Below are 12,175 nucleotides of genomic sequence, written 5' to 3' on the forward strand. Positions count from 1 at the left end.
TGCTTAGCATATTAGCCAGCGTCATTATAAATAGGAAATATAATCTAACAGGTTTGGTCAAGTGCAGAAATGAGGAAAAAGATGAAATTGGAACATGTGGAAAACTGCAACTGTAAAACAAAAATAGGATTCAGTTCAAATAGCTGAAGTAGAATTGTGAAATGCTAGATGAAACCGTATGTTCCGTCACTATTTTAATAATAAGACCACAAATCATAGGAGCAGAAATAGACTATTCAGCCCTTTGAGTCTTCCCCACGATTTAATCATGAGTGATCCATATTCCCACTTAGCTCCACTGCCCGGTGTTCTCCCCATGACCTTTGATGCCTTAGCTAATCAAAAAAAACCTTTCAATCTTTTGTCTTAAATACACCCAGTGACCTGACCTTCGTAACTGCTTGTGGCAACAAATTCCACAAACTTATCACCCCCTGGCTTTATGCTTTTCTGTTCTAAGCAGATGCTTTTCAATCCTGAAGCTGTTCCCTCCCATTTCAGCAGGGAATATTAATATTAAGAATTTAAATTTTTTTGGTGTAAATTTTATGTATTTACAGGTAAGCAGGTCCATGTTTTAGTGTATTTACGGGCGAGCATGTTGTGTTTGGCATTGTTTCATTGAGAGCGAACATTAGAATAAACAGGTATGTGTTCCTTCTATGTCTAAAATAGCGGCAGCTGCAGTGATAGTGCTTGCTTGGAGGGGGTAGGGGCAGTGGAGCTCAGGGGAGTTAGTGTTTGGACGGGGTGGCACTCGGAGGTGGCCTTCAAGTGGTGGCTTTGGAGGGACCACTACCTCCCAGATACTGGACCCTGGCGGCAATTCCGGGCAAACAGCAGGAGATCCTTCCCTCCCTGATACTGGGGCCAGGCGGCAATACTGGGCAGACAGTGGGAGAATCTCTTCCTCCCTGATACCAGGCCCAAGTGGCATAACCATGTTTCTCCAAAATGCCACCTTCACATATTAGACCGGGGGGGGGGGGTTTGTGGTTTTTTTTTAAGGGAAAAATGGGGGGTCTTGTATACTACCAATTACACTACTCTGTCCAAGCCTTTCAACATTCAAAATGTTTCAATGAGATTCCCCCCCATTCTAAATTTTAACAAATGCAAGTCAAGAGCTGTCAAACGCTCCTCATATAACCCTTTAAATTCTTGAATTGTCTTTGAACCCTTTCCAACTACAGCACATCTTTTAAACGAGGAGCCCAAAACTGCTGATAATACTTCAAGTCATATCTCACCAGTGCCTTATAAAGTCTCATCATCACATTCCAGCTCTTGTATTTTATTTCTCACAGAATGGATGCCAGCATTGCATTTGCCTTCTTCACCATTATATCAACATACCTTCAGGCTATCTAGTATGAGAACTTCCAGATACCTTTGCATCTGGGTATTTTCAATTTTCTCCCCATTTAAAAAAAGTCTGCCTGTTTATTTTTTCTCCCTAAGTGCATGTCAGAACACTTTCCAGCATTATATTTCATTTGCTACTTCTCTGCCCCTTCTTCTAACCTGTCTAAGTCCTTATCGAGCCTCTATGTTCCCTCTACACTATCTGCTCCTCCACCTACGTTTGTATTATTCACAAACCTGGGCACAAAGCCATTCAATCCATTATCCAAATAATATACAACAAAAAAGGAGCGACCCCCACACTAATCCCTGTGGAACGCAACTATCAGCCAGTCAGAATATGATCCATGTATTCCAACTCTGCTTCTTGCCAATCAGTCAATGCTCTATAACATTTCCTGTTATACCATAGGCTCTTATCTTGTTAAGTAGCCTCACGTGCAGTACCTTGTCAAATGCCTTCTGAAGATCCAAATACATAGTATCCACTGCATCTCTGTTATTCAACCTGCTTGCCACCTCCTCAAAGAATTCCAATAGGTTTGTCAGGAAACCACATTGGGGTTGGCCTATCCTTTTTGTCACGTTTCCAAGTACTCAGTAACCTCATCCTTTACAATCAACTCCAACATTTTCCCAACCACTGATGTCAGGCTAACCAGTCAATAATTTACTTTCTTTTGCCTTTTCCTCCTCCCCACCATCCCCTACCCCCAATTAGAGTGGTGACATTAACGATTTTTCTGTCCTCTGGGACCATGCCAGAATCCGTTAATTCCTGAAAGATTATTACCAATGCTTCCAAAATCTTGATCTCTATCTCTTTCAGGACCCAAGGGTGCAATTCATCTGGTCCAGGAGGCTTATTCACCCTTTAGACCAGGGGTGTCAAACTCAAATTCACAGAGGGTCAAAATTAAAAACTTGGACTAAGTCGTGGGCCAAACTAAATATTTATTGAAAATTTTCAACAACATCTGCATGTTTTCTTTTGTTTCAACATATGTAATGTTAAACTTTTTCTTATTAAAATAAATGTTTAATAATAGTTTTGGTTAAACTCTTTCCAGAAGAAGCATTAACAAATGAGAAATAAAATATTCAATAAATAATATTTCTCTATAGCCTTTAAGCTCCTTTTAAATGTATTTTTTTTCACAAGCCAACAAGTCAAAAAAATAACAACTTTCTTCAATGACAAATAGATTTGTCTTTTAAAATGATGAACATATAGTCTCCCTCTCACCTGTCTTGAAAGGTCCTGTTTTCTGTCTTTCGTTTGGCCATTTTCCGTAAGGGGTTTATTACATGTGAGTTGGGCGACAGGTCGCAGATGCTAATGAAAGTAAAGAGAGGAGGTGGGGGCGATTAGCGGGCTGACGGGCCAGTGCCAATGCATTTGCAAAGCATTCTGGGATTTGTAGTATTAGCTGTGCATGCGCTATACTGGCGCGGCGGCCAGCGGGCCAGCTCTAATACATATTTGATATGATCTTGCGGGCCAAATATAATTATATCACGGGCCAAATTTGGCCCGCGGGCCTGAGTTTGACATGTGTGCTTTAGACCATTCAGCTTTCTGAGCACCTTCCTCCTTGAAATGTAGGAAATAACTGCACTCACTTCCCTTCCATGATACCTTTTGACATCTGACACACTGCTAGGATCTTCCACAGTGAAGATGTGAAATACTCATTTTTTTGTTCCTCTACCATCTCCATCATAATATGTGTGGGTTCCTCTTGGATGCACTTGGTGCTTGTTCTGATACATGATAGGAGAGCTTATTGTCATATATTGTCATGCAATGTACAGATGCACCAAAATTCATTCATGGTACAGCCACACAGCTGTGCAAAATACACCAACAGAATTAGTATGAAATGAATAATCATAATGATTCAGAAAAAGAAACAAGTATAAAAGGATAAATAAATATTCACAATAACAGTTAATGCCAAAAAATATGTTTCAGTTAGTTTTTTGGTGGTCCCAGAGTAATTTATGGTTGAAAGAGTTCAAGGAGGTGCAAATGTTTGATAGCTCTTTTGTGGGGGGGGGGGGGGGGGAGGACAAGGAGGAACACTTTTTGAACCTTGTGGCATTGGACTGCAGACTTCTGTACCTTCTGCCTGAGGGTAGCAGTGAGAAGAGTTTGTGGCTTGGCTGATAGGGATCCTTTATGGTGTTTCATAACTTCTTAAGACAGATCCTTAAATAAATGTCTTCATTGGCTGGGAGGTTGGTTCCATTGATGGCCTTGGTACTTTCTGCAGAATACAGAAGGTCACACAGCATCTGTAGGAAGTAAAGGGTAACCAACATTTTGGCCTGAGCCGTTCATCAAAAAGCAGGCAGATACCACAATAACTGTAATTTTTGTAGAGTTTTTTTTTTGATGCAAGAATTTTCAAGCTAGAAGCTTGGATCAAGGGGAACAGATGTTGGAATTTTGATTGGACAGAGGCTGAAGGGCATCGGTGGATCAGTCAGTGAACATTTTGGTTGAGATTCAAAAATTAAGCTTACTCTTGGAGTCTTGATGTAGGGGTATGTTGTCTTTGGCTTCAAAATTGCTCTTGATTTTTGCTCTAGCTTATTGCTATGGTGTTTTGCATACACTCAAGGAAGATAATGTTCAAACATCAAGATTCAGCATTTAAATAGTGAGTTAGACTGTATGATATGGTGAATCAGCCTTCTGATTTATGGATAATGCTAATGAATAGAACAATCTAATTAAAATATTGAAATAAATATTGCATATGCAAATTGTTTCTTCAGATTGTTTTCAAATCTGGTTTGTTCCTTTAAGGTATGCTGGGAAATACTTGTGGCCTGTCAGTTTTGCCAAATCCTGTATTGACTGCAGCACTGCTTCAAATAAATCAAGCCCAACAGGTAGCTGATTTGAAATCATTCTTTCTGAAGTACATTCATTTGGATAAATCATACACCAGAGAGCCATTATAAGCTCCAGTTTGACCAAATCATCATTTACCAACTGCAGTTAAGGTCTTTTTTTCTCTTGCCCTCTCCACATCAACCAACTTTGGTTGTTCAGTATGTCCTGAATTGATAATTAATAGCCAGATTATCAAACCTCCAAAGAACAATTTGTATTTGTATGGGTCTTTATTTTTTGAAAAAACCTGTAGAGTTTGAGTCCCTTCCAAGCTCTTCATCTGGAAGAACTTGTGTAGTGATACTGAAAATTATACATGAACAAATCTAATGTTGTCCAGAGTAAACTTAATTATTTATTTCTATTCTAAATCACAAATATGCAAAATGAGCTGGAACATTGTGACTTGGAAAGATTTTTGTCAATAATCTTCTCAGTATTGCAAATGTTGAAGCAATTTTAAAGTCTTCATCATTTGACATAAATGTCAAAATTGTTTTTTTTCTATTGAATGGTCGTGAAAGTCAAAAGAAAATTCCAGAAGGGCCTGTTACCGTGTGGTATATTTAAATTTTAAGTTTTTCTTTCCTTATACACTTTCTAATTGAGCTCTCCAAAAATTTGATTACTTGATGTTCATTTTTCAAAATTATTAGCTCTCCTTTTAGATTGTTCTATTGGCCTCACTGATGGAAAAAAGCTAAGTTGTTTCAACAGAAGCTCTGTTTACTGAAATGTTTGTAGCTCTTGTCTTGTACAAAGAACTGCTGAAACCTATAAATGTGCATTTGGTCATCTGTAGAAACAATTGTATTCATTTATCTTGCTGTCTGATAAAGAGTAAAATATTCTGTGAATGCTTTTTGCTCAAGTAACCTTTTTGTGTGGATGATTGATTGACATAATAGCACAACTTGCATTTTAACAAATGAATTTACTACATTACAATGCTGTGTTGGGGAATGTTTTGTTTCAGAATCTTCTGCGAATGCAGGTGGGACAACAACTGCTTTCGAACAAAGAGAATCCAGCAGTCAACAAGGTGAGTGATAATTGAGATGTATTAATACCGCCTCAACTTCTTAACTAGATTTGTATTTGTTATGTGAAAATAAAAAAAGCTCCAGGTGCTGAAAATCTAAAATGAAAATAGTAGATGTTGGAAATGCTCAGCAGGTAGCATTGGTGGAAAGAGCAATTTATGTATCAGGTTGGAGGGTTATGAGGTAGAAAGGTTTTTTTGGTAGAAATGTATAGATCGGCACAACATCAAGGGCTGAAGGGCCTGTACTATGCTGTAGTGTTCTATGGAAAACTGGGAAAATGAAAAAACAAATGTTAAGTTGCAGCAAAGTTGGGGGAATGAATGAATAGTGGGAGGTGTAAGGCCAGAATTACTTTCATTAATAAGTGAATTAGGGCAATTCTTCTTTGGCTTGGCTTCGCGGACGAAGATTTATGGAGGGGGTAAAAAGTCCACGTCAGCTGCAGGCTCGTTTGTGGCTGACAAGTCCGATGCGGGACAGGCAGACACGATTGCAGCGGTTGCAGGGGAAAATTGGTGGGTTGGGGTTGGGTGTTGGGTTTTTCCTCCTTTGCCTTTTGTCAGTGAGGTAGGCTCTGCGGTCTTCTTCAAAGGAGGTTGCTGCCCGCCAAACTGTGAGGCGCCAAGATGCACGGTTTGAGGCGATATCAGCCCACTGGCAGTGGTCAATGTGGCAGGCACCAAGAGATTTCTTTAGGCAGTCCTTGTACCTTTTCTTTGGTGCACCTCTGTCACGGTGACCAGTGGAGAGCTCGCCATATAACACGATCTTGGGAAGGCGATGGTCCTCCATTCTGGAGACGTGACCCATCCAGCGCAGCTGGATCTTCAGCAGCGTGGACTCGATGCTGTCGACCTCTGCAATTAAAGTGAACACAAATGGAATATAAAGCTGTTAGATCTGAAACAAAAGGAAAACTCTGGAAAAATCCAACTCAGTCAAAAACTAAAAATAACATTGAGTAACAAAGCCTCTGGAGTAGACAGAATCTGTATAGAAAACATTTTCCAAGTTCTAGTATTTCCCAATTTCAAAACGTGTCATCTTCAAAGAAACGTAAGTGACGATGTTCCGAATTACTATCTTATTAATTCAATAAATCAAACTTCGTAGTTGCAGCTGTAAGTTGCTTTAATTCATTGATAAAATGAATAAACATTTTGCATATCCTTGCATTAAGATTTTCATACATACTGTATAATGATAACGATATTCAACTTTAAACAGATATAAAAGAAATAAAATAAGATGAATTAAGATTAGATAAGATGAATTAAAACAGAAGTATCTAAGGCTTACATCTCTGTAATGATTCTTCGAAGAATGACATACAGACTCTCGGTCTGCTTGGATATTATATATGATGTCATAATAACTATGATTACACTACAAACAACAATTTTTATTAAAGGGATAGTGCACAAAATTAACAAAAAGCAAAAACACAAGGTTTTAAGCTTTACATTTCGGCCCCTAGTTATTTTAATGGACATTAATGACTAATATATAATAATTACTATTACAGGTACAAAAGTAAATATGGTAAATATAAGATTAGAAATCAAAATTTTCTGCTTCTTGTAAAAGACAGATTTTAGTAATAGGTCAATTTAAATAACCAGTCTTGGTTTTAATCCACACTTGCTGAATGAAACCTTTTTTGTACAGAACTGTATCCATAATTTTCCCCAGCAACCAACAATTTCTTGGTGCAGCGTCGCCCATGATAATTACAATATCTCCGCATACAAAATTGCATTTAGCTTTGAACCATTTTTGTCTGTCTTGTAATAATGTAAGATATTCTTTAACCGATCTTTTCCAAAATAAATCTGCAATAAACTGCTCTTGTTTTCATCTGTGTCTTGCATAAATATCTCTTTCTGAAATTGACCTGGAGGTGTTAAAGGATTAATGATCCTGTAGGTGGGTTAAATATCCATAATTTCCTTTTGAAGTAATGCATCATGAATTTGATGTTGATTCCAATTTTGAATTGCTTTTCTTAACTCTAATCGAGCTCCTGTAAAGTTAGATCCATTATCAGAACGTAATTCTTTTACTTGACCACGTCTGGCAATAAAACATCGAAGAACATTGATAAGAGTCTGTGTCAAGTGATGATGCTACTTCAATTTGAATTGCTCTTGTAGTCAAACAAGTGAAAATAGCTCGTATCATTTTTCAACACTTCTTCATTTTATTTGCAAAGGACCAAAATAATCAACTCCCACGTTTGTAAATGTGGATTGCACATCGACAATTAACACATTTTGATATAATTCTTTTGATCAATTTTGAGGCACCAAGTATCCAATATTTCTGGCGTAATTCTAACAACACGTGATTACAACCACCATGACCTGTTTTTTCATGTATATGTCGAACAATCAATTCAGAAAAATGAAATTTCTTAGTTAATATAATTGGATGTTTCACTTCTTCTGGCATTTTTGCTTTTTCTAATCTTCCTCCTACTCTCAATACAAGAATAGGATTTAGCTTGTAAACACAACTTGCTTTTGTAACATTCAGATTCTTCTTCAATTTTGATATCTCATTATCAAATGCCTTTTTCTGACAAAAATGAATTATCTCCAATTCAGCATTCACCCACTCAAACTGTTAAGTAACAGCTCTTTCGAGACTTCAGATTCACTTTTTTGATGCAATTTAAAAACATAGTTTTTAATCTAAGAATCCATGCTACTGCCATTTTCAAATGAAACCATGAAGAATAATAGTAAATTAATCAAATAATTGGATCATTCTCTTTAGATATTTGAATAGTATTCACATTAGTGTTTTGGATTTCTGGATCCCCCACTGAAAATTCTTTTAACTCCTCTGGATTTTGATGCCAATCGTCTTGAGATTGCAAAAGAAATTGGGGAACAAACACCCAAGTGTTGGCTCTTTTCAGAAACTATTGAACTTTTGATCCTTGTGAAGCCATATCAGCTGGATTATCCACTGTTTTAACATATCTCCATTGATTAGCATGCAAACCTTTCTCGACTTCATTAACTCTTGTTAGTCACAAAGGTACGAAACCTCATGGATTTGTTATTAATATATTTAAGCACTGATGTGCTATCAGACCAAAACATAGAATCTACTAACTCTATCTGTAATTCTCTTCCTAACACAGTGTCAATTTTGCTTGCCATAGTACCGGCAGTCAATTCGATCCGAGGTATGGTAACTGGCTTTAATGGAGCCACTCTGGCTTTTCCCATTACAAATCCACAATGTACTTGCTCTTGGTTATTTCACAGTACTAAGTAACTGACAGTACCATAACAACCTTCGCTTGCATCAGCAAAATGGTGTAACTGAGAAAATGTGACAATTCCAAAGTCTGTAGGTTTAAAACATCTGTTGACTTCAAAACTTTCTAACATCCAATCTTGTGCGTCGGAATCTGGTATAGTTTCATCCCATCCAAATTTTCTTCTGCATAATTCTTGCAGAATTTTCTTGGCTATTAATACTACCGGTGCCAATATTCCCAAAGGATCGTATATTGAGCTTACAATCAAAAGAATACCTCTTCTTGTTAAAGGTCGTTCTTTCAAAACAATTCTGAATTTGAAAACATCAGATTGAACTCACTATTGCAGTCCTGGAATTCTTTCAACAGGTAGAATGTCACAATCCAAGTCAAGGTGTTTTATCTCCTTTGCTCTTTCTCCCTCAGGAATAGCAACCAACATATTTCATGTGTTGCTAATCCATTTCATAAGGAAGAAACCTTTATTATAGATGTCTTTTAACTCATGATAAAGATCTATTGCTTCTTTTTCTGAAACAACTGAAGTAAGATGATCATCAACATAAAAATTATTTCTGATGATGTTTATAGTTTGAGAACTAAATTGCTCTTCATTATCTTCAGCACATTTCCTGAGAGCAAAATTTGCACAACTGGGTGACGAAGTTGCTCCAAATAAATCGACTGTCATTCTGTATTCAGTCATATCTTTATTGTAATCTCCATTAGGGCACCATAAAAATCATAGTAAATCATAAACTTCTGATGGCACTTTCACTTGATGAAACATCACTTCAATATCTGCTGCAATCACAATAGGCTCTTTACAAAATCTTATCAGAATGCCTATTAAAGTACTGGTTAGGTCTGGACCTTGTAAAAGTTGAGAATTCAATGGAACTCCTTGAAGTGATGCTCTACAATCAAATACTACACATTGTTTCTCCTTTTGTGGATACATAACTCCATGATGAGGTTAATACCATTTTGTACCATCCTTATGTTCCAAGTTATCTTCTGATACCTTTTTCACAAAACCTTTGTTTATCTTGTTCAGCATGAAGTTGGTATATTCTAAATGAAAGAAAGAATTTCTCTTGAATTTTCTCTTCAAATTCAGCATATGCTGTTCTGCAATTCTTTTATTATCAGGCCTACAAATTTCCCTTTTCTTCAAAGGTAATGATATACAGTAATGACCATCAACATTTTTAACAGAATTTGAAACTAAATCCGGAAACTGCTTAATCTCCCTTGATGGTTCTTGAATATCTGTGAGTCATTCATGGAAATCAATTTTAATCTGTTGTACCCATAGATCATTTATTTTGACAACTGAAATTCTGTTGGCATTTACATTTGACGACTCCTGATCATTATTTATTTTTCCTCCTAATGGTCCATTAATTGTCCACGCAAGCAATGTTCTCAAGGCATAAGGTCCGTCATTTTAACTCCTTATTACTTTTAGAGGTTTCACATCTAATCCAGTTAACATCTCGATTTTAGCATCAATCTTAGGTAAGCAAACATCTCTTAGATGATTCCATTGCTTGATATCATCCTGATCGGGAATATTCTCCTTATTCACTGGCATAGTCTTTTGAGTATATACACTTGGAAGATCGCAAAATTCATTGTTATTCAATCCAGCAATCTGTAAACCTGAAACTATAGTTTCAATGTTCCTTTGATCATTCATTGTCTTCAACAAGATTTGTGATCTTTTACCATGAAGATTAAGTTTATTAATTAATTCAATAGTATAAAATGATGTGGTACTTCCTGGATCAATAAATGCATAGGTCTTCAGTATTAAGCTTCCTTTTTTTTTTTAGCTTTAACCTGCACAGGAGCTATTGAGAGAGCTTTGTTACCAGCACCAATAAGACTGTTAATCTGAACTGAAGCTGAGACATTCTCTTTGACTGTGTTTTTAGTCTTGGATTCAGATTGTTTGACTTTCTCAACTTTACTTCGTTGAGTATGCAGTAACTTGGGATGTTTTAAACTGGATATGATCACAACTGAGTCGCTTATTACATTTTGTTGATGTGTCCTTTACACAAACAACCTAAACTATTCCATTCTTCTTTAAAAAGGTTAATTTCTCGCCATATGACTTTTTCTCCAATTGTGAAAATTTTTCTAAAGCATGCTTATCTTTACAATACAAACAGCTTTCCTGAACAGTCTGATCTTCTTTTTCCTTTGTTTCCTTGTTCTTTTTTGTGCTGGCATCTGACACAGCAGTAACAAAGGTACTTCCCTTTGATTTCTGTTGAGACGATGATTGAGATTACTTTACATCTTTAGTACCCTTAATATTTCCAAGTGCTGGTATGGTATAAACATATACATGCCATTCCAAGAATTGTACAACATCCTCAAAAGTGGTGTCCCTTCCGGGAAGCATCTTAAGCTCTGCATAATTCCTGATAATAATTGACAAATTAGCAAGCAAATTCAGCTCTTGCAATGTACACTGCTCTCCATTGCATTGCAACATACTCTCAGAAAGAGTGCATATGCTTGTAAAGCTTTGGTTTCCTTTAATTTTATTACTGGCCAAGAAAGAATCTCGTCTATGTGGGTCCTTGCGGTTTTATGCTCATCACCATAATGATGAAGCAGTAATTCTTTTGCCCTTTTAAAACCTTGGTCTGGATCCATATATTGGCAATTTTTGACTAACTCCTTCACTTGTCCTCTAGTATAATGTTCCAGGTAATACAGACAATCTTTAGTGTTTTTAGTATTACTTTCAATGTGATGTTCAAAGGATTTCATGAACATCAGATATTGTAATGGATCTCCATTGAAAACTGAAATTTCCTTCAGTAAACCATATGAACTTTGTTATTTCTGCACTAACATAGCAGAAATTTCATTTTGTTTTGCTATGAGTGACATTGACTTGTCTACCATGGCTTGCAACCGGTTGTCTTGTTGTGAATGGAGCAATCGGAACTAGAACTGGTGCCATCGGTGTAGGACCTTGAGCTGTATCTCATGACATTGATGGGGATTCTTGGTTTGTAAGTGGAGATCCTTGACTTGTTGCTGGTTGTTCAGCAACACAAAAAGGTATCAATTGTTGCGTATGATCAACTCGCATGATTGAACCTTTTTGAAATGCTCTTCTTTCGGGAAGATTCATAAATTGTGCACTTGGAAGAGATTGAATGTCGCTAGCCCTTTCCACAGAATTGGTCATTGACATTTGTGCACTAGTAGCACCATCCATGGCTCCTTGCTCGATTCTACTCATTTCTTGTGGCTGAGGTACCCATTGATCTGGAATGTTACGTGCTAGCCCTTTGGGTATTTCACTTTGAGTGATAGATCTTTCAGAATCCTGAGCTAATGCTTTTACTTTGGCCATATTCATAGCATATTATTCCTCTAGATCTAGTTTTTTCCTTTTCTCTCTTCAATTATCTTTTTTTTAAATTCTTCTTGCTGATTCTTCATTTCAGCTTCATCTTCTAAACTCCTGAGAAAGTAGAGGCACAGACATGCTTTTGTTGGGTCCAGAAAGGTCCCCTGAGATGGTATCTCCCAGGAATTTAAATTTGCTCAGCC

The 12,175-nt window shown here is 36.9% G+C and overlaps 1 protein-coding gene across 1 annotated transcript in view; it reads left to right on the top strand.

Annotated features, from left to right (window-relative positions):
- Positions 1-12,175, top strand: part of raver2 (ribonucleoprotein, PTB-binding 2) — a 162,381-nt gene that overhangs the window by 64,377 nt on the left and 85,829 nt on the right. Inside the window, exons 6-7 of the mRNA XM_069942360.1 lie at positions 4,181-4,266; positions 5,247-5,312. Of these exons, the coding sequence (XP_069798461.1) occupies positions 4,181-4,266; positions 5,247-5,312 (152 nt within the window). The remainder of the gene's footprint in view (positions 1-4,180; positions 4,267-5,246; positions 5,313-12,175) is intronic.

The sequence above is a fragment of the Narcine bancroftii genome, chromosome 5, assembly GCF_036971445.1.
Source record: "Narcine bancroftii isolate sNarBan1 chromosome 5, sNarBan1.hap1, whole genome shotgun sequence".
Classification (NCBI taxonomy): domain Eukaryota; kingdom Metazoa; phylum Chordata; class Chondrichthyes; order Torpediniformes; family Narcinidae; genus Narcine; species Narcine bancroftii.